The 23,743-nt window shown below is 40.2% G+C and overlaps 1 protein-coding gene across 7 annotated transcripts in view; it reads left to right on the forward strand.

Moving 5' to 3' along the window:
* Positions 1–23,743, forward strand: part of SYTL5 (synaptotagmin like 5) — a 136,781-nt gene extending 113,038 nt beyond the window's left edge. For all 7 annotated transcript variants that reach the window (XM_024116471.2, XM_024116475.2, XM_024116476.2 and 4 more), the window contains one exon: positions 23,267–23,743. Coding sequence is in view for 1 of the 7 variants with exons in the window: in XM_024116475.2 (XP_023972243.1) it covers positions 23,267–23,271 (5 nt within the window). In the remaining 6 variants the exon portion in view is untranslated. The remainder of the gene's footprint in view (positions 1–23,266) is intronic.

Consider the following 23,743-nt stretch of genomic DNA (forward strand, 5'->3'; position numbering starts at 1 on the left):
GGAGCACAGGCTCCGGACGCACAGGCTCAGCGGCCATGGCTCACGGGCCCAGCCGCTCCGCGGCACGTGGGATCCTCCCGGACCGGGGCACGAACCCGCGTCCCCTGCATCGGCAGGCGGATTCTCAACCATTGCGCCACCAGGGAAGCCCCATGCTCATGGTTTTATGATTATTTATATGCATGTAACTACAGATTCACATCCCCAACCCAGATCCTTCCTCTCAGCCCCAGATCCAACCGCCTATATGATATCTCCACCAAGATAGCTCACGCTCTAGACATAGTCAAAAATGAACTCTTTATTCTACCTTCTCTCTTACACCCATGTCTTTCTACTCCAGTACATCCTGTCTCGGTACCTGGTACCATCATCCACCAGGTTATGCTAACTAGGCACTGGATAGTGATCTTTTTTTTAATTGACATATAGCTGACGTAACAATATTATGTTAGTTTCAGCTGTACAACATAGTAATTTGCTATTTTTATACTACAGTTATTCTAAAATGTTGAGAATATTCCATGTGATGTACAATTACATCCTTGTAACTTATTTCTTTGATACCTAGTGGTTTGTACCTCTTAACTCCCTTCATCTGTTTTGCCCCTCCCCCCATCCCACTCCCCTCTGGTAACCACTACTTTGCTCTCTGTATCTGTGAACCTGTTTCTGTTTTTTTTTATTTAATTAATTAATTGCTTTATTTATTTATGGCTGCATTGGGTCTTCGTTGCTGCGCACGGGCTTTCTCTAGTTGTGGCGAGCGGGGGCTACTCTTCATTGCAGTGCGCGGGCTTCTCATTGCAGTGGCTTCTCTTCTTGTGGAGCACAGTCTCTAGGCATGTGGGCTTCAGTAGTTGTGGCACGCGGGCTCAGTAGTTGTGGCTCGTGGGCTCTAGGGCGCAGGCTCAGTAGTTGTGGCACACAGGCTTAGTTGCTCCATGGCATGTGGGATCTTCCGGGACCAGGGCTCGAACCCATGTCCCCTGTATTGGCAGGCGGATTCTTAACCACTGCACCACCAGGGAAGTCCCCTGTTTCTGTTTTGTTATTTGTTCGTTCATTTTATTTTTCAGATCCCACATATAAGTGAAAACACAGTATTTGTCTTTCTCTGACTTATTTCACTAAGCATAATGCCCTCCAAGTCCATCCATGTTGCTGCAAATGGCAAAATTTTGTTCATTTTTATGGCTGGGTAATATTCCATTGTATATATCTACCACAGCTTCTTTATCCATTCATCTGTTGATGGGCACTTAGGTTGCTTTCACACCTTGGCTATTGTGAATAGTGCTGCTGTGAACATTGGGTTCATATATCTTTTCAAATGAGTGATCTTTGATTTATGCCTCTTCCTTACCCTGAGGCAAAATCAATCAGGAGATCATATTGATTCTACCTCCTAAATATCTCAAAAGCCTGTCCAGTTCTCACCATCTCCATGCCACCACCCGAGCACAAGCCACCATTATGTCTCTCTACGATTATTACAGGTCTCCTACCTGCTATCTTTGCAGCCACTCTTGCCCTCCCTCAATCCACTCTCCATACGGTGGCCAGATTTTCCCCACATGTTATTTTAAAATGTTTAAAATGTTCAATCAAACATGCAGAAAAGTTGAAATAATTTTACAGTGAGCACTTATACCTACCACCTAAATTCGACTTCTGCCACTAGCTATACTTTCTCATCATTGTCTATCTGTACATCCTCAGAGTGATCTTTTAAAAAATGCACATCTGATCATGCTTTAAAACCCTCCGTGGCTTTCCATTGCCCTGCGAATAAAATCCAAATTCTTGCTCAGGGCCTGCCAGGCCCTGTCTGAGATGGTTGCTTCCTCCTCTCCAGCTCACCCCGGGCCATGCCTCTTTCCCTCCCCTGCTCTTCAGCCACGCAATGCATTTTTCTGCTTCTCAGTCGTGCCAGCCTTTATTCCATCTCATGGCCTTTGCAAAGGAATCTGCTTGCTCCTCTTCCTCATCGGCCTGATTTCCCTTCATCATCCAGGTCTTGAACGTTACCTGCTCGGGGAAACCTCTCCTGACCTCCCTCTGCCTGACTAGGTCACAATAGCCTGCCTCTCTTTCCCCTTCATTACATACATCGCAATTTTCATAAATTATTCACGTAATGAGTCCTTTAATGCCTGTGTCAGTTCACTCCCCACGACATCCCTAGAATGTAAGATTCAGAAGGGCAGAGACAATATTTATATTTAAATTGTTTCACAGCTATATCCCCTGTGCTTAGTTCAGAGTAGGTAATTTGAAAACATTTGTGGATTAAGTGAAAATGAAAAAAAAAAAAAAAAAAGTAACATCAGAGAATGTTAGACCGGATAAGGAAACTGGGACCCACATAGATCAAGAAAAATCTCCGACTGTGATTGCCGATTGGTCTTTTAAAATCAACGTTTCTATAAGTAGCTTAGTTACAACCCTAAACAGCTCATTCCGGCTTCTCTTGGCATAGATAAAAGCACAGAGTGTGCTCTCCAGCCCAGCATCTCAGCTTCTCAGAAGAAGAGACCATGGCCTTGCCTGGAGGATCCTACTCCTTATTTGGAGCAGCCCTCAGTCTTCCCTCAGTTGAATCAGACAAGTTGTAAAGGGACACGGGCAACCTTACAAGCCTGACTTTATCCATTCAGTTTGTAAATAGCACCTGCAGGATATGTGGAAGATCCAGTGTATCAGCTCTCATTTTGCTTGTGTTGTTACTGTCATTGGAATTTATCAGGATGTAGATTTTCTAGGTCACAAAAGCACCAACAGCAAAGATATTTTGATGGGACTTTTTATTTTGGCGTCCTTTTCCTTAAGAAATTTAAACAAATATATGACCAGTCATCGTTAAGTATTGATACATAACTAATGTGTGAATTGAGCCCCCCTGATTCACAGTAATAGCAGCAGCAGCATCACCTGCTACCCCAAGGTTTCTATTGTGCAGGGGAGGAGAAACCTGTGGAAAAAATAAGGGCAAAGCCCACTTTTAGAAGCAAAGTGGATGAAGATATCAAGTCCCAGAAGCACCACAGAAAGAAATACTGTGGCATTTTGAGCTGTGATCAGTGTTTGTTTTTTCTTCCACGTAGATATTTCACACTAAACTGAGCATTGCCTTTAGAAGTTGGCAGAAGGGCTTTCCTCCCACAATGGTATATTTATGGCCTCTGAAATTAAAGAAAATAAATAGGACGAGGAAGTTCATGTAGGCAAAACTATAACAAAAATCAGATCTTGCAAGGTTTGAGCAAGAGCCGTGGAAATTGGGCCACGTCAAGGATTCCAAAAGATTATCTGAATCATCTGGGGTGTGAATTTAATACACTGATTCCAGAGCAGTGCTCCAAACCTACTGAACAAAATCTCCAGAAAACTTCATCATTTTTATCAAGCTTCTTAGGTGATTCTAATAAAGTGGATCACAGTTTGAGAAAGGCTGCATTAGAGGACAAATTATCTTGACTATATTATTTGGACCAACTCTACATCGTGATGACAGATTGGCTTTGGCTAACCTGGACATTATTAATTGCAAGGCAACCATGGTGAGGTGGAAGGAGCCTAAACTTGAACTCAGATTGACATAAGCTCAAGTCTTGACTACTTACCAGCCATGTGACCTCAGTCAAGTTAATTATCCAATCTAGTCCTTGATCTAGTTGCCTGTAAAATAGGGATAATTGGGCTGCCTTGTAGTAATTGAAGATATCAAATGAGGGCATATATATGAATATGCTTTGTAAATTTTAACCCACTGTGAAAATAAAAGGTCATTATTAGTGATCTAGAGATAGCAGTCTGTACTTCATAATCTCTTAGGCCCTTCTTTTCCTGGGTGCTTGGCTAGGTCTTAATCATTCTATGTACAATGAAGTGGTCTCCAGTGTATAGCAACAATACAAAAAAAACCCCTTACTCTGCTATGTCACGCATTGTGGAATTTCCTACTGCATCTGATTAGATAGTAAGTTTTGCAAAAGTGTTTAATTTGAGGGAGAGAAAAACTGGTCAGTTTTTTGTTAAGATGTTGTGGAACCCATAAGCAAACTATCTTTCCACCCTTTTCCTTAACGTTCTTTCAGTGTAATGACCATCTCTTTCTATGGCCCATTGCTTATCCCCTATGTCAGGGAGACCAAACCTACCTTCTTCACAGGGATGTCGTTCACAATCACACTTTTTATCTACAGAAGGAAATTTACCATTCTCTCAAAAGAAATTCCATAGAAATACAAACTGCTGTTGTCATTATGAGGAATGCGTAGTGTTTCAAAGATTAGCAATTGTACCTCATTTACCACATTAGAATTTATTGAACTATTCCAGCAGAGGGTTCCTTTCATACTTGGAAAAGGGAGGTAGAATATATAGTTAGTATTGCCTATAAGTGACAAAATATGCATATAGGGAGTAGATCATATTTTTCTTTCCAGTATTTCAGCACAAGAGGATAATTGTCTCTAATCGTTTTCCTTTTTCTCTGATTGAGGCAGACACTAATAAAACAAGTAAAATATTTTATTATAATAGTTATAGCAAAAGTTTAAATCATGGGCGTTTGCTGAGGAAAAAAAGTCCATAGAAGGGCAGAGAACTAGATATGGATTTGAATCAAAATATTTTCTTTTTATCCCTTTATTGTTAGATCTGCTTACTTTGGGAAAGGAATCTGATTGTTCTTTCTTAGCATGTTTTTCTGCTTAGCCAGAGGTTCATTTTGTCTTCAGAAAGTTGAAACTTGTCTGTGCAGATCCATGGGAACTGATGAGTCCTAACAGTAAAATTTTTTTAATCTTTCACATTTGGAAACAAGGAAGGAAGGGAGCCATTCCACCACAAAACAGTTTATGTCAATCATTTATGTTTGAACTGTAGTTAGAGTGACTGAGTGTTGGGAATATATTTTCTTTTCCATCCTTCCCAATATTCATTATTCATAAATTAACATTTTTGAAGAGAGATCATTGGCTTTCAGTTGATATGAAGAAAGAAATGTCTAGACTTTCCTGAATCTTCTTGCTTTTGACCTTCTTCACTACCCACAGTTAATTTGTCCTCCTTGATTCCTAAATATCGTCTTACATTGTGCCTCTGACTGATGGGGTGCAGCCCGGAACCTTAGGAGAGGCCCTCAATGCTTTATGCCACTTGGATTAATGGAAATGTTCCTATTAATTTTCAGCTCTTTCCTGTCACCTCCGAACCCAGCTCTGTTAGAGTCATTTGTTTGCAAAGCATCTGAATGCACAAAGCCAGGTTGGGGTGAGGGGGGTTGCCCTGGCTGCTTCCCAGGGTGTCAAATTTTAAGGGGTACTAAACATCCCTGAAAAGGTAATGAGGTGGGGAACTCCTCTCAAGAAAAGTATGGTATTAGCAGGAAGAAATAATGTCTGCTTGAGTAGATAAGTGAGGAGGGGACCCCATAGCTGAAGAGCAGTTCATGGTTGATGAAAGGCAGGTCTGATTAGAGACAGGGTTTCTGTTTTGCTGAATGGGGGATATAACTTGGGCCAGGCATGAATTGCTAAGGACATAGGGAAAAGGGGGTTTGCCTCCACTGGAGATTCCCCTCCATTGGAGATTTCCTTTATCCCTTCCACCAGGCAGGATCCCTCAAAGTAAATGGTGTACAAATATTTAAAGAACCTCTGAGACGGGCACCACATCATCAGGGCAAGAACTGGCCCAACTCTGAATGCGCTAGGTCCCCGTTCCTGGATTGAGTGTAGTTGTCACAGGCAGGCTGTTTTGCTCCGGGCCTGAAGATGAGTCCAAGGGTTTAGTGGACTGGAGAGGGAAGACACACTTTCAATACCCTAAGAACAGCTGAGGATCACTGGGTTACTGGGACATTGGAATGGTAGCTCTCCTTGGGAAGAAGTATGAGCGGTAATTTTCCAAACTCTGCCAATGACCAGGTCACCTATATCTGCCTTGTCACTGGCACCCACCTGCTTTGGCTGCCAATTTACTCTCCTAAGCTCCTGCTCTGATACGAAGTTGATCTCTTTGTTTATTTTTCAATTAATTGACTTTAGACTGAGAAGTTAGAGCAGCATTAGGTTTACAGAAAAATTAAGCAGAAAGTAAGAGTTCCCATATACTACCACTCCCCTCCGCCTGCAAGTGTCTCCTGTAATTAACATCTTTCGTTGGTGTGGTATGTTTATTATAATTAATTAACCAATATTGGTACATTATTATTAATTAAAGTCCATAGTTTATATTAGGGCTCATTCTTGGTGTTTTACAGTTGTATGGGTTTTAGCAAGTGCCTAATATCATGTATCCACAATTACATTATCATACAGAATCATTTTGCTGCCCTGAAAATCCCCTGTGCTCCAACCTCTTGCAACCACTGGCCCTATAGTTTTGCCTTTTTTCAGAATGTCATATAGTTGGAATCATACAGGTTATAGCCTCTTCCGACTTGCTTCTTTCACTTATCGATATGCATTTAAGGTTCCTCCATGCCTTTTTGTGGCTTGGTAACTCACTTATGTCTTTTTTTCATTGTGGTAAGAGCACTTAATGTGAGATCTACCCTCTTAACAAATTTTTAAGTGCACGATACAGTATCACTGTTTTTAGGGGGGGAGAGGGAGAGAAGGTTGAAAGATCTAAGAAACAATAATTTTTAAAAAATTCCCTTGGGAATTCCCTGGCGGTCCAGTGGTTAGTTCTCCGTGCTCTCACTGTCAAGGGCCCCCCGGGTTCGATCCCTGGTCAGGGAACTAAGATCCCACAAGCCTCATGGCTGGGGGGAAAAAAAAAAAAAAAAAAAAAAAAGAAAATTCCCTGGAGATGATGGGAGGTCTACATTCATTTTGCTAGTTTTCTTGGTTCTATTGTTGGCTACAAATGACTGTTCCTATTTACTTGTTTTGCCACATTTAGTACAAAATTAGTAGCCATGCTTAAATACTTAACATGCCTACTTCTAAGCTTCTGTATGGAATATGCACCCCAGACCAAAGCTTTGTGCCACTCTGTACTTACTGCAAAGTGTAATGTCTTTTTCATTAAATTCACTTTCCTAAGATCTCTCCTGTGTTCTATGACAAGTTATTCCTGGGTACTTGAAGATGCATATCCTTGAAGATGCATTGTGTGTCACCTATTCCTCCTGTTTTTATACTTATTTGTCTTTGGAGCGAAGCTCATTTGCTGAATTGAGACACAGATTGGATGACTATCTGGTGTCTGTTTCTAAGGCTAGGATGACGTTGAACAACTCTTCTTGGTGCTTAGCTGTTGAATCTAACCCTCATTTTGGTTCTTGCTCACTTATTTTCCTGTAAAGCTGAACCCTGACACCATCACTCCCTTTGCCTTCCCCTCAGTAAATCATGGGTAGTGACAAGGGAAGGGAGCAGAAGTGACATTTATTGAGCACCTAGTGTACGTCAGGGGCTTTACAAATTGTTATCTAATTTATTATCTGTGTTTTAAAGAGACAAAGGACCCAAAAAAAGAGACATGAGTCTCAGAGAGGTTAAATAACCCAGCTAGAGTATAATAGAGCCTCACCCTACATGGAGCTCCCCATTTCAGATCCCAAAGCCCATGCTCTTTGTTCTTCACCAAAATGTACCCCAGATAGAAATTCTGTGCTTGTTATGAGCTGGAGACCTGCTTCTCAAAGCGTGATTCATGAACCAGCAGCATTAGCTTTACCTCGGAGCTTGTTGGAAATGAGGAATGTTGGGTCCCAAGCCAGAATGAATCATAATATTCATTAGAACAAGGCCCTTAGTTGATTTGCAAGCACAATAAACTTTAAGAAGCACTGGTGTAGAGAATATGGCAGACGGGACCTTGATATTTAAGGTACTTGATACTTAAAAGACTGTTAGTTGTAGTTGATGTGAACATTGGCCTAAGACACACCCCATTTATCAGTCTTTTTTTAAAATTTTTATTGAAATATGATTGCTTTACAATGTTGTGTTAGTTTCAGGTGTACAGTGAAGTGATTCAGTTGTGTGTGTATTCTTTTTCATATTCTCTTCCATTATAGGTTATTATAAGATATTGAGTATAGTTCCCTGTGCTATACAGTAGGTCCTTGTTGGTTATCTGTTTTTATATAGTAGTGTGTCTATTTTAATCTTGAGCTCCTAACATCCCTCCTCCCCCTTTCCCCTTTGGTAACCATAAGTTTGTTGTCTATGTCTGTGAGTCTATTTCTGTTTTGTAAATAAGTTCATTTGTATCATTTTTTTAGATTCCACATATAAATGATATCATATGATATTCGTCTTTGTCTGACTTACATCCCTTAGTATGATAATCTCTAGGTCCATCCATGTTGCTGCAAATGGCATTGTTTCATTCTTTTTATGGCTGAGTAATATTCCAGTGTGTGTAAGCGTGTGTGTATACCACATCTTCTTTATCCATTCATCTGCTGATGGACACTTAGGTTGCTTCCATGTCTTGGCTGTTTTAAATAGTTCTACTATGAACATTGAGGTGCGTGTGTCGTTTTGAATTAGCGTTTTCTCTGGAGATATGCCCAGGAGTAGGATTGCAGGGTCATATGATAGCTCTATTTTTAGTTTTTTAAGGAACCTGCATACTGTCTCCATAGTGGCTGCACCAATTGACATTCCCACCAACAGTGTAGGAGGGTTCCTTTTTCTCCACACCCTCTCCAGCATTTATTATTTGTAGGCTTATTGATGTTGGCCATTCTGACAGGTGTGAGGTGATACCTCATTGTAGTTTTGATTTGCAATCAATCAGTCTTTTCTTTGAGTCCTTTCTCTTCCTCAATTTTGATTTCTCCCCATAAACACATGGATGTTTACTAGCATCCTTTTTTTTCTTGTGTTCTCCTGTTACTATCCTGAAGACATTCCCCAGTGTGTAGCTGACCTCATTTCAGAGTACGTGCAATGAAGAGCTGGCTGTTTTTTTTTTTTTTTTATTATGGATGAGTCTTCCAACCTGCTGAATCCAATGAGGACCGACTGAACCTAGATACAGTCTCCTCTAAGCCTGAGGAAGTAGAGCCCCTAAAAGCTCTATTCCATAATACCAGTCAGTCAGACAGACATCTTCTAGATGATGTCTCTTCTACTGTCAGTCAATATTTAGCACTTGTGTGGCTGATGATAATCAGGTGTGGAGAAAAGCATTTGGAGACCAGCTTGGCTTAGGCCAGTGAAAAATGTGAGGCCTGAGTCAGGAATACATTTTTGTTCATCCTGCAGAAGGATGAAAGAGGGTAATAGCTCTGCTACTTGTTGTGGATTTTGAGCAAGACGTTTCCACTCTCTGAGCCTCAGTTTTCTCATCTATAAACTGAGGGGCTTAGACTAAGTACAATCTAACATTCCCTCGAGTTCTAAAGTTCTCTGATACCTTGTACATGCTGAAATTCATTGACTTTAAGAAGCCACTGATTGTGAGGTGCATCAGGGCTTCATATACCACTAAAAAAGGGGGAAAATGCAGCCAATTATAACAGTAAGATGTTGTTCTGGATGTTCTACCTCTGTCTCTGCTTTTTTTTTTCTCTTTGCCCTTCTTCACACTGCTCTATGCCCCAAGAGGCCAACCTTAACGAACTGCTTCATTGGGGCTGTCTTGCCCTGTGGATTTGGGTTGGGATTGGCCAAAGGAAGGAACCAGTAGGAGATTGAATGGTGGGAAGAAAGTGAGATTGATACAGTTCTTCCCTTGGCTCTTTCCTGCTGGGTCACACAGTGCTAGGGGTTACATTCCTCTGCTCAGGATTATATCTCCTGGCAGGTGGCCTTCTCCTCCAGCTGGACCTACGGTCACCACTCCCTCCCTTCACCCCTTCAGGCCTATGAGTGGTAAAGTCCTCGACTGTGGCCAGTTTCACCATCCCTCATTACTTTCCCTTAACCTTGACCACACCTTTATAAATAGTTTTTAATTAATTTTTCCTCAGTGTCACAGTGACAGTTTCAGTGTTCCATTTGTTTCTGTCTGGGACCCTAACTGATATAGTAATTGGTATTGGGGTGTTCTTAAGAAGTAGGCTCTCAAAATAGAATTTTAGCTCTGTGTTTGAGGAGCATTACAGGCATGTGGCAAAGTAGTAGATGCTTAGTCTGTTGGAATGAATGGGAAAAAAATGATCTTCCAATATTTGTGCCTCTAATACCCAGAAAAAAACCAGTTAGCCAGAAATTAAGAGGGATTTCTCTTTTAGGTTTCTCAGAATGTGCAAAGATGGTCATTGAAAGAAGTATGTTCCCTTAAAAAGATTCCCTTTGGTCTCTACAATAGACACCCCTGCTTCTGATTATCTTTGCTGATAGGAATGAAAAAAAATTTTCCCAGTCAATATTTGGGTACCAGGTACCAGAGACTTTATTGCTTTGCTCTGGTAAAGACAGCACATCTGGAATAGCAAGAATGTCATCAATATGGTGGATGAGTCTGCTATTCCATATGTAAAGACAATCAAGATTCCTCTGGAGCCCATTATAACAAAGAGCCAGAGAGATGGTGATCTTTTCTTAGATAAGAGAGTAAAGATAAACTGTTCTCTGTCATGTGAATGCACCATTATACTTAGACTCAAAGAAGACGTTACATGGTCTCTCCTCTGACGTAGAAACTCAATTTACAGTGAAGAAAGTGCATCTGGGAGTTCATGCTATGGAATTCATTGGTCTTACCGTGTGTCTCAGCACCTGAAAATAGCTGGTTTGATAGAAGAATGCAATGGTTTACTCAAAGCTCAATTATAGAATGAGCTGATATACAATGCTTAGTGAGGCTGGAGAGAATCTTACGTGATAGAGTATACGCTTTAAATCAGCAGCCAAAATATGGTGCTGTAGCCCTTGTAGCCAAAACCCATGGGTTAAGGGACAAAGATGTGCAAATGGGGATGGCCCTTCTCATTGTTATACCTAATAGCCTACTTAAGTAGTTTTTCCTATATGTCTGCCTGAACTTGGGTTCAGTGAGCCTAAGGGGCTGTGGTGTCCAAGGAAGGCACTAGCATTTTTACATAGGAAACAGTCATGGTTCTATTATATTGGAAGCTGAGGATGCCTCTTAAATATATGGCGCTCCTCACACCACTAAACCTACAGGTAGAGAAGAGGTTACCTGTACTAGCTCAGGTGATTATCAAGAGGAAATTGCGTTGCTCATCCACAATGGTTTACAAGGAGAACTATGGCCAGAGCTCAGGGGATTTATTGAGGCATCTCTCGGTACTCCATTGCTCAGTCATCCTGGCCAGGGGAAAACTGCAGCAACCCAATAAAAACGGCCACTAAGGAATCAGATCCTTCCCGAATGAAGGTTTGGGTCCATCCTCCAGGTAAAGCAATTCAGCTGAAGTGCTGGCAGAGAGTCAGGAGAATTTGAAATGATTGTTAACGCAGATCTCATGACCAGCTACATAAGTGGGTTTGAAGCATCTTTTTTTGGTCTTGATTAACTGTTTCTTCCACCCTTTTTCTCCAGCTAGCTTCTGGGAAGAGCGCTGGTGGTAGCTAAGATTTTAAGTTTCAGGTGGGCGTATGAGAACTGATCCAGTAGTCGACGGTCAGGAAATGTTCTGATAGTATCTGACAGATAGTCAATAGTTCAGGCTTTATGGGCTGTCCAGTCTTCGTTGCGACTACTCATCTCTGCTATTGTGGAGCAAAACCAGCCATAAACAATATGTTAAAAATGTGTGTGCCTTTGTCCCAATAAGGCTATTGACAAAAACAAACGGCCAGGCTGTTGGCTCTAGTTTGCTGACTTCAGTAGGTGATGGGGACATGAGATTTTTATTCAGACAAAAGAGTAGATGCTGGGGCTTCCCTGGTGGTGCAGTGGTTGAGAATCTGCCTGCCAATGCAGGGGACACGGGTTCGAGCCCTGGTCCGGGAAGATCCCACATGCCCACGGAGCAACTAGACCCATGAGCCACAACTACTGAGCGTGCGCGTCTGGAGCCTATGCTCCGCAACAAGAGAGGCTGCGATGAAGAGAGGCCCCCGCTCGCCGCAACTAGAGAAAGCCCTCGCACAGAAACGAAGACCCAACACAGCAAAAATAAATAAATTAATTAATAAACTCCTACCCCCAACATCTCCTTTAAAAAAAAAAAAAAGAGTAGATTCTGAGGGTAGAAGGGATGAACTGTGCTGGGTGACCTCTGTCTGCCCAACCAGAGTCCCTCTCTGCAATTTTCGAAATTGTGCTTTGCTCCTTCACCCTCTGGTTTTCAGTTGGGTTTGGCCAACTGGAGCCAATAGTGGGAGATCAGAGAACAGGAGGAGAGAAAGTTCAGGGTATTTATTCCCCATGCTCCTTCCCTGCTGAGCTGAGGGTTGTTAAAGGCTGTGTTCCTCTATCACAGCTCTGCTTAGGTGGTCTGTCCTAAAACTATACGTAGAGTTCTCTCTGAGTTCCGGTTATCACTTCCTCCGCTTGCCCTTCCGGCCTAGGGTGGTAAATGTCCTCTGATGCTACTAGCTTTGGAGTGCTTCAATATCCCTTAATGGTTCCTTTTACCATGCTCACCCATTATAAGTAATCCTTTCATTATGTCGTCTTCAATTCCCACTAGAAGCTGCCATCCATTTCCCACCAGGACTTAGACTCAAAAAATGTCACTGATTGTAAGACACTCTCCACTTCAGAGATGTTAAAATGTGGGGGGGGGGAAAGTGCATCTCAGGATCAATGAAGTATGCTAATTGCAATATACTCCTGGTGAATGAATGAATCCATGAATGATTAGTATTCACAGTGCAGCGCACCTCAAAGGACAGATACAGTGGAGTGCTGTGACAGATCGCGTGTTATTCAGAATGAACTTCAAAAATCAGAATCAACATTGATTCTTCTTAAGTACTTAGATGCTCTTCGTTAGTCTTGAGACGGGTAATCAATAGCAAGGTCATGTCCTTGCCCGGGACTTCTAACTGTTACACCTGAGCTAAAACATTAGAAGGCTCTTGAGTTATTCCATTTCTCTTGAAATGAGATGACTCCAAAGAAACAGCTACCGACCTGGATACAATTTGGTTTTTGGTGAAGCAGGCCAACTGACTGTTGTTTGTGACTCTTCATGAACTGAGTTCAGAGCTTTCTACAAGAAGAGAATGGTCCAGGAACACATCAGAGTCCTCACAAGTTGCAGTTAACTCACATTCACTGCCCTACATGACAACTGGCATATGTTCTGGCCAAGCCTATTTTAACAGCCTTGGGCCTTCTTTACAGCCTAAGACATTACTTAGTCTAGGCTGCCTGTCTAGAACTTTACCAAGTCTTTAGCAAAACTAGTGACCCAGTCTGCATAGGCTGTCTGATTACAGAAATCTAGCAATAACTGAGGCTACTCAGACTAGTACAAGAGCTACTGTGCCTTTGGAAAAGTCTGCTGTGTTTCCTTTTTCTAATTCTTAAGTTCCTAATTGTTCCCATAGAGAGAAAGAAACAAGTGTCTCTCCTCTGGCCCTCCTCTTGGAGCAAAGCAACTCAGAGCACTGGTCCATGATAAAATAAGGAGCTTACATCAGAATGTAAATCAATGCGCTGCTTCCTTTGCTGAGAAAGTTTTGCTATCAAAAACTATCAAACTAAATAATGCATTTATTGACATTAATGATTTACATTCTGGGGCCAGCTCCCTATTTCTTTGTGAACCACTAACAAATGGTCCAGGGACCAGTAGCCAGTAGGAGGACTACTGCTCCAAGGACTGCTGCTCCAAGGACTACTGCTCTAATGCTCCAAGGAGCATTCCTCTAGAGGGCCTTGGAAATCAGTCCCTTCACAGGATGGTCTTCTAAATTGCTGCCACTTATTGAGAAATGAGAGTATTTCTTCCCATTCCACTTTTCCAAGAAGGAGGTGGCTCTTTTCTCCAAGCCTTTGAATCCATGCTTACTCTCAGAGGGCATCAGAAACCCACTGAATAGCCTGCCCAGGAGTCAAATGGAATTCCATGAGACTCACAGACGCATCGAAAGATACTCAGAGAGAAGGATTCGGATTTGATCTGTGGTCAGACAGATGACAGTGTTTCAGTGCCATTTGAAATCAGTTTGTTAGTCCCTGGGTACTGCTGCCTAAGTACAACATCACCCTACAGGGAAACTTGTCACTTCTGATGGAGAGAGAGACAGACAAACAAAACAAAACTCCAAACTCTGTGCACAGAAATTAAATTTCCCCCAAGCTTCGACACAGCCATAGAACAAACAGAAAAACAAAGCCCTAGGCTGAGCATCTTCAGAAATGACATGATAATAATAGACGTGTATTCCATTGTGTGTGCACACACGTGTGTGTGTGGATGTATGTTTACCACATCTTCTTTTTCTGTTCATCGGTCAGTGGACATTTAGGTTGCTTCCATGTCTTGGCTATTGTAAATAGGGTTGCTGTGAACATTGGGGTGCCTGTATCTTTTCGAATTAGTTTTCTCTGGGTATATGCTCAGGACTGGGATTGCTGGATCATATGGCAACTCTATTTTTAGTTTTCTAAGGAACCTCCATACGGTTTTCCATAGGGACTGCACCAGTTTACATTCCCACCAGCAGTGTAGGAGGGTTCCCTTTCTCCACACCATCTCCAACATTTGTTATTTGTAGACTTTTTAATGATGGCTATTCTGACTGGTGTGAGGTGATACCTCATTGTAGTTTTGATTTGCATTTCTCTAACAATTAGTGATGTTGAGCATCTTTTCATGTGCCTATTGGCCATCTGTATGTCTTCTTTGGAGAAATGTCTATTTAGATCTCTTGCCCATTTTTTGATTGGGTTGTTTGTTTTTTTGATATTCAGTTGTATGAGCTATTTGTATATTTTGAAAGTTAAGCCCTTGTTGGTTGCATCATTTGCAAATATTCTCTCCCAGTCCTTGGGTTGTCTTTTCGTTTTGTTTGTGGTTTCCTTTGCTGTGGAATGGAATGGAATACTACTCAGCCATAAAAAATCATGAAACATTGCCATTTACAGCAACATGGATGGACCTAGAGATTATCATACTAAGTGTACTAAGAAAGAGAAAGACAAATACCGTATGATATCACTTATATGTGGAACCTAAAATATGATACAATTGAACTTATTTACAAAATAGAAACAGACTCACAGACATAGAAAATAAATTTATGATTACCAAAGGGGAGAGGGGGTGGGGGAGGGATAAATTAGGAGTTTGGGGTTAGCAGATACAAACTGTTATATATAAAGTAGATAAACAACAAGGTCCTACTGTATAGCACAGGGAACTATATTCAATAACCGGTAATAAACTATAATGGAAAAGAACATGAAAAAGAATGTGTGTGTGTGTCTGATCACTTTGTTGTACACCAGAAGCTAATACAACATTGTAAATCAAATATACTTCAATAAAAATTTTTTTTAAATATGAGAAATCCATCTTCACGCTGCACATTCACCAGTAAAATTGATTCTGATTAACAAAGATAGTTGCCTTGCATTATTTCTGTGTCTTTCTCCTGAGGAGAAACAAGTGCTATCTTTTAGATGAGATAAGCATGCTTCTAACTTTGTAATGCAAACTCTAAACATCGGCCATAGGCAGAGAAGCAATGACTTTGGTAAGTGTTTATGTCAGTGGTTATACCGGCATCCTTCACACCTCATCCAAAATAGTGATTTACACTTTTGGCTGCACATGAGAATCCCCTTGTAAAGTCTCTCCAGGCCCTGTCTGCACCCAGGGAACTTCCATCATAATCTCTGGGGATGGCACCAAGGCATCAGTCTTTTTTAAAACTCCCCAAGTAATTCCATTGTGCATCCGAGGTTAAGAAAGACTGACACAAATGGTGTTGAGAGAACTGGTAGGCTAAGTATGATGTTTGCTGAAAAAGACACACCCCTTAGGGCACTAAGGTAAGGGGAACCTTCCAGTATCTCTTCTGTGACTCCAGGTGCCAAATTTAATATTGTTAAAAAAAGCAAGTAAAGCAGGAAGGAGAGGAAGTATTCGTGATTTCTTGTGACGATTAAATGAGATAATGTGTATGCAGTGTTGGGATTCTCGATGGGCCAAAAGAGTCCGTTCATCCCTGCTATTCATTTCTGGTTAAATTAGTGAAGGATTATAGAATTTATTGATAGAAAGATAGCTGCAGGGAATTTCCTGGCGGTCTAGTGGTTAGGACTCCGTGCTTTCGCTGCCGAGGGTGCAAATTCAGTTCCTGGTCGGGGAACTGAGATCCCACAAGCCACATGGCGCGGCCAAAAAAAAGGAAAGAAAGACAGCTGCAGACTACAGGAACAGATGCAGCAAATCTGAAGGGATTTTCCCTTGCGCTTCGGGTCTCTACAAGGCACACTGTCCATGACTCCTGCCAGAGTTGAGAAAAAAGCCCAATTTTTGTTATTCTTACACGCCTTCCTACTCAAGCCTCTGTCACCATTCCAGAATTATATTCACAATCAGTGCACTTGAGTTTAAGGCAGCAGTTCACAGTGTGGGCTGCAGACCCTTGGGCACCCTAAAATCTTTTCGAGGGGTCGGCAAGGCCAAAGCTATTTTCCTTATTTACTTTTTCCCGCTGTGTTGACATTTGCTTCGATGGTCCAGAAGCAATGGTGAGTAAAACTGCAAGCACTTCAGTTTCTTTGCCTAAATACACACACAGTAAGAAAATAAAACACCACTTTCATTTTTTAAAGTCCTGATGAAGCAGTAAAAATTATTAATGTCTTTAAATCTTGACCTTTAAGTACATGTGATTTTTAAGATTTTTTATGCGTGCCCAAGTTTGAGGGTTGTCTCAAGGAAAAGCACTAGTGCATTGGAGTTGCATATTGAACTGGCTGCATTTTGCAACTATTTTTATTTTAAAGAATGAATGACAGATAAACTATAGTTATTCAGGCTTGAGGACTGGGCACACATTTTCTCAAAAATGAACAAAGTGAGCCTGTCACTTCAAGGAAGAGTATGTGCTGCCAATGATAAAATTTCAGCTTTGAAGCAAAACATCTTCCCAATACTTGGAGACATTTCTGGTAGGAGGATTGGTGATGACATTAATCAAAGTGAATTTTTGATACTGTATAACAAATTTTATCGACCTTTGGAAGAGCTGCCTGACTCAGTGAACCAATATGTTCTAAATGACCAATGCATCAGTTATTGAATACAAAATCGTGCATGGGTAAAAGATCCATTCAAAGTGCAAGATAGACCAATGGATTTTAATGCAACACAGTATACGAAGTTTTCCATAGTGACATTAATCTTTTAAGGAACTACCACTTGCTGAGTTCTGGTGAAATGTAAAAGAAAACTATCCGTAGTTATCTAAATAAGGCTATTAAACATCTCTCTCTTTTCCAAATGTATAATTCTGTGAAATCAGATTTTCTTCATATACTTCAATCAAAACAACATTGATATTGCAACAGACTGAATGGAAAAGCATATATGAAAATCTAGAAGTCTGCTTTTATGGCACACTTTGAAGAGACTTGCAATCATGCAAAATAATGCCACACATCTCGCTTTTTTAAACAGTTTGAGAAGCATATGTAGTTTTTCTAAAAAATGTGCTATCTACATTAACATGAGTTTATTTTTTTCCTAAATGAATTGAAATATAAATTATTTAAAACTTTTTGAGTCTTAATTGAGGTACAACTGACATTAGTTTCAGGTGTAAAACATAATGATTCAATATTTGTATATATTGTGAAATCACCATATGTGTAGTTAACATCTGTCACCATATTTACAAAAAAATTTTTTTTCTTGCAATGAGGACTTTTAAGATCCACTCTCTTAGCAACTTTCAAATGTGAAATACAATATTATTAACAATAGTCACCTTGCTGTTATTACATTTCCATGACTTACTCATTTTACAGCTGGAAGTTTGTGCCTTTTGACCCCCTTTACCCATTTTACCAACTACCTCCATCTCTCTGGTGACCACCAATCTGTTCTTGAGCTTGGGGTTTGTTTGTTTTTTAGACTTCACGTATAAGAGGTATCATATAATATTTGTCTTTCTCAGGCTTTCTTACTTCCCTTAGTATGATAATCTCTAGGTCCATCCATGTTGCTGCAGATGGCATTATTTTATTCTTTTTTATGGTTGAATAATATTCCATTGTATTATATATACCACAGCTTCTTTATCCATTCATCCATCAGTGGACACTTAGGTTGTTTCCATAGCTTGGCTATTGTAAATAATGCAGCAATGAATATGGGGGTGAATATATATTTTTTGAATTAGTGTTTTCATTTTCTTCAGATAAATAACCAGAACTGGAATTGCTGGATCATATGGTGGTTCTATTTTTAAGTTTTTGAGGAACCTTTATACTGTTTTTCATAGTGACTGCACCAATTTACATTCCCACCAATAGTGCACAGATGTCCCTTTTCTCCACATCCTCACTAACACTTGTTATCTGTCTCGTCTTTTTGATAATAGCCATTCTAATAGGTGTGAAGTGATATTTCTGTGGTTTTGATTTGCATTTCCCTGATGATTAGTAATGTTGAGCATCTTTTCATGTACCATTGGCCGTCTGTATGTCTTCCTTGGAAAAATGTCTATTCAGATCTTCTCTCTGTTTTTAATTGGATTGCTTGTTGTTTTGCTATTGAGTTGTATGATTTAATATATTTTGGATATTAACCCTTTATCAGATATATGATTTGCAAATATATTCTCCCATTTGATAGGTTGCCTTTTCATTTTGTTGATGATATCCTTTGCTGTGCAGAAGCTTTTTAGTTTGACTCTTTTTGCTTTTGTTGATTTCACTTTTGAAGTCAGATCCAAAAAATCATTGCCAAGATGATGTCAAGAAGCTTACTGCTTATGTTTTCTTCTAGGAGTTTCATGGTTTCAGGTCTCACATTCAAGTCTTTAATCCATTTTGAGTTGATTTTTGTGTACAGTGTAAGATAGTGATCTAGTTTCATACTTTTGCATGTGGCTGTTCGGTTTTCCCAACACCATTTATTGAAGAGACTGTCCTTTCCCCATTGTATATTCGTGGCTCCTTTATTGTAAATTAACTGACCATACATGCATCGATTTATTTCTGGACTCCCTGTTCTGTTCCATTGGTCTGTGTGTCTGTTTTTAGGCCAATACCATACTGTTTCAATTACTATAGCTTTGTAATGTAGTTTGAAATCAGAGAGTGGAGTGTGATGCCTCCAGCTTTGTTCCTTTTTCTCAAGATTGCTTTAGCTATTCAGGGTCTTTTGTAGTTCCATATGAATTTCAGAATTGTTTATTCTGTTTCTTTGAAAAATTATTGAAATTTTGATAGAGATTGCATTGATCTGTATATTTCATTGGGTAATATGGAAATTTTAACAATATTCTTACAATTGATGGGCATGGAATATCTTTTTTTTACTTGTGCCTTCAGTTTCTTTTATCAATATCTTATAGTTTTCAGTGTACAGGTCTTTCACCTCCTTGGATAAATATATTCCTAGGATCTTTTTGTTTCCTTCTAGTGTATTCTTCATTTCAGTTATTGTGTTATTCATCGCTGATTGTTTGTTCTTTAGTTCTTCTAGGTCCTTGTTAAGTATTTCTTGTATCTTCTCTATCCGTGCCTCCATTCTCTTTCCAAAATCTTGGATCATCTTCACTATCATTACTCTGAATTCTTTTTCAGGTTGATTGCCTATTTCCTCTTCATTTATTTGGTCTTGGGGGATTTTACCTTGCCCCTTTGTCTGCTTGCTGTACAGTAGAAACTAACACAACATTGTAAAGCAACTATACTCCAATAAAAATTAATTTTAAACAAGTAAAAAAAAAGGTGCCGTGCTCAATAAATATGACACATGAATGAAAAAAAAATTTATTCCTAGGTATTTTATTCTTTTTGGTGCAATTGTGAATGGGATTGATTTCTTCTCAGTTTTAATTTCTAGCACAGTAAATATTGGTAGATGTAACCAACATAAATGAAAGTTCTTTGGAGTCCTTCAAAGGTTTGAGAGCTACTGGTTTAAGGAAATGTTTACACACATAGGTTAGCCTGATTTTCGTTATTGCACAGTTAAATTACTAATTCATCAGTTTGATCTTGTGGAAGTTTGGTTTTAGGCTTTGTTGAGCAGATCTATTTCAGTTTACCTTAGACCAGAGGCTTAGTCTTTACTTCTGGGTTTTCAGTGGAAGCCCAACTTGTTCAAAGAGCTCCTTTACCTTGCTTGATTCAATCTCCGGCACCGACCAGCTACTGAGATGTCTGTTCAACTGTTCTTTCAGCTGTTGTTTTGCCCCTGGACTCCTTGGAGCTTTGCTCTGCACATTCACACTTTAGGGGTCAGTTAAGGATTTGAGATGAATTTATAGGGATATTTGGAGCCTCCCTCCCTGTGGCTTTCTCCTCTCTCATGTCTCGTCCTCAATTTCTAGCCTCTCTAGCCACTCTACTTCTGTCTTGCGAATCCTTAGCTCAGTAAGACTGCATCCTTCTGCTTGAGCTCCATGTCCAATTCACCAAGCAAATGGAGGAGGCTTCTGAGGCAAAGCCCACTAAATGTGGATCTCATCCAGTGTGCTTCCATTCTTTGAGGGTCATATCTTCTGTAGTCTTTGCCTGCTTTTGGTTGAATTCCAGTGAACTCAGGTGACTTTTGTTGTTGTTGTTGTTGTTTTTCCAGATTTATAATTATCAGCAGGAGAGTTCGTATGGTATGAGCTACACTGCTGTTAAATGAAATGGAATTACTGTCTTTTCTCATATTTGAACCAAGATCAGCAAGGACATGTCCTCATCTGTGGGAAGACAGCAGAGTCAACACCATGTCCTTGAAAAATATGTCCTCCTCCAGCTGTGCCGTGTTCTAGAAACTCTATTTTCCCACAATCCACATACTGACTCTAATTTTATATTGTCTTATCTATGTGCTTCTGATGTTGGGCCAACATCATTTTCTCACAGACTACCCCTTCATCCTTGGTGGATGGTCATCTATCTAACATCCTTTGTTCGTACTTGTGTTTTGTTATTGATTCACATCATGATATGTGTCTTTTTTAAACATGCTTTCTGGTTTTTGACCATTTTACATCATTGTGGACTTATACTTCCAGTTGACATTGATCGTTGTCATATTTTTGGTATTCAAACTGTAAGCAGTTGGCCTTTATTAGCTCTTTCTTCAGACTAACTTATTTATTCCTTCATTTTTTACTCTTTTTTGTTGAGGTATAATTTACCTACAATGAAATGTACCTATTTGAAGTGTACAGTTGGACGTGTTTTGAGAAATGTATACAGCCATGCAACCCACATCCCTATCAAGATAGAACATTTCTAACACCCCATGATGTTTCCCTTATGCTTCATTCCAATCAGTTTCTCCTCTGGTAGATGAAACCACTGTTGTGCTGATTTCTGTCACTACAGACTACTTTTGTCTGTTTGCAAATTTCATATAAAGGGAATTATACAATATGTACTCATTTGGGTCAAGCTTCTTTCACTCAAGATGATTTTGAATTTCATCTATATGTTGCACATATCAGTAGTTTGTTCATTTTTATGGCTGAGCAGTATTCCATCTTGCCAGTTTATATATTCTCTTGGGCCGTTTCCAGTGGGGATTATGATGAATAAAGCTTCAAGCCTTTTTGAAGCTTTATTTTCTGTTCTCTTAAGTAAATACCAAGGAGTGGAATTGTTGGGTCTTAGGGAAGTATGTTTAACTTTATAAGAAATTATCGGTTTTTCCAAAGGTATTTTATTGTGGTTTTCATTTTTTATTTCCCTGATGACTAAAGATGTTGAACATCTTTTCGTGTGCTTTTCGGGCATTCATATGTCTTCTTTTTGAACTGTCTGATTAAATCTTTTGCTAATTTCTTAACTTGTATTTTATTATTCACTTGCAGGGGCTCCTTATCTTCACTTTAAAAAAATACTACCTCAGTTACCTCTGAAAACAACAAGATGTGTTGTTTCTGACCTTCTGAAAACAACAAGATGTCTCAGCTCCCTTTTGAGTTTTCCTGCCCCACACATGGAACCAACTACAGTTGACCCTTGACTAACACAGATTTGAACTGTGTGGGTCCACTTATATGTGGACTTTTTTTCAATAGTAAATACTACAGAACTACATGATCTGAGGTTGGTTGAATCCATGGATGCAGAACCACAGATACAGAGGGCCCACTTTAAAGTTATATGCAGATTTTCAACTGTGGAGGGGGGGGTCAGCACCCCTTACTCCCACATTGTTCAAGAGTCAGCTGTACTCTCTAGGGAATCTGTCACCTTCTTGTGGAACTCATGATGATAATCTGTGTACCCTCTCTTAGACCCTGAAACAAGAAGAGCCGGGCCCAGCCCTCACCATAGAGCCAGTTCTGACCAGGGTGGGGGGCTGGACCTAGATCTTCCTGCCTTGAAGTCTAGGACAGGATACTTAGAAATCACCATGAGGGTCATTTCTGGCCCCAAAACATTGTACCCTAAAATGGGAACCTCAAAGCCTGTCAAGTTCATCCATGCTGATTTCTATAATCCTTCAGCTATAAGCATGAGACGTCTTGCCAATCCTCTCACTAGTCTTCTGTTGTCCTGTCATTCTCATACTGCTCTGAATATGCCCCAGCTGAACTCTCTCCCAGAGCTTTCTGTGATGCCTTCTGGACCACTGCCACACACACACACACACATTTCATAGTAAGCTAACCTTCCTATATCTTTGGTATCTTTTCAGAACAATCCTAAGTAAATCCTGACTTTCTCCTGCATCACTTTTCAAAGAGGATATTGTTCTTTCTTTCATACTCCAATATTTCTTGGTTGAAGGGTACTGCCAATATCTTCCCAGTTCTCCACTGCCCTTTCCAATTGTTGTTCATTTTTAACCTAACCTAAGCAAAAGACTTTGTCTGAGATTCCTGCCCCCTAGCATATGACTTTCCATCAACCTCCCCTTACAGCCACAAAACTACATTCTGTTCTCTCCTCCACACTTATATAAGCCTTTGGAACTTGAATCTCGTTTACCTTCTCTGCCTTAACTCTTGCCAAGAGGTCTTATCATCCATGTGGACAACCCATCCAAGTCTCTAACATCCCAATTCCAAGGATGTTTTCCTCCATTCTTTGGCTGTCACCACCTAGTTTCTAAATGCCTCCTATCTTTATACTCATTACACTCAGTGTTCCACCACCTGGGGATCACTAGCCTTTCCCTGTATTCTTTCAATATGTTAGTCCCATTACTGTCCTTATTTCTTTTTAGACTGATCCTGGACCTCGCTGGGTCATCACATTTTCTCAGTCCTACAATCAACTCCCTCAACGTTGTCCTGCCACCTTTAGCACAACCTTCCACCCCTAGATCAGTTCTCCAACATGCCTTCTCTCTTCCTCCACCTGGATGATTAGCATTGCTGAAGAAAAATGGTCATTTGTGCTGACTGGTTTCATGATGGCTTGTGTGATATTTCTCCAAGAGGTACTTGAATATCTCCATTAACTATAGAATTTCAAGGAAGAAAAGTCCAACAAATCTAGTATTTGAAGACTACAGGGTTTTTTTTGTTTTTTGTTTTTTATTTGCCGCACCGTGCAGCATGCAGGATATTAGTTCCCTGACCAGGGATCAAACCTGCACCCCCTGCATTGGAAGTGTGGAGTCTTAACCACAGGACTGCCAGGGAAGTCCCTGGAAACGACACTTTTTATTTTGCTGTATCACTCAATACCTAATTTCAGA

This window comes from Physeter macrocephalus, chromosome 21 (genome assembly GCF_002837175.3).
Source record: "Physeter macrocephalus isolate SW-GA chromosome 21, ASM283717v5, whole genome shotgun sequence".
Taxonomy (NCBI): Eukaryota; Metazoa; Chordata; class Mammalia; order Artiodactyla; family Physeteridae; genus Physeter; species Physeter macrocephalus.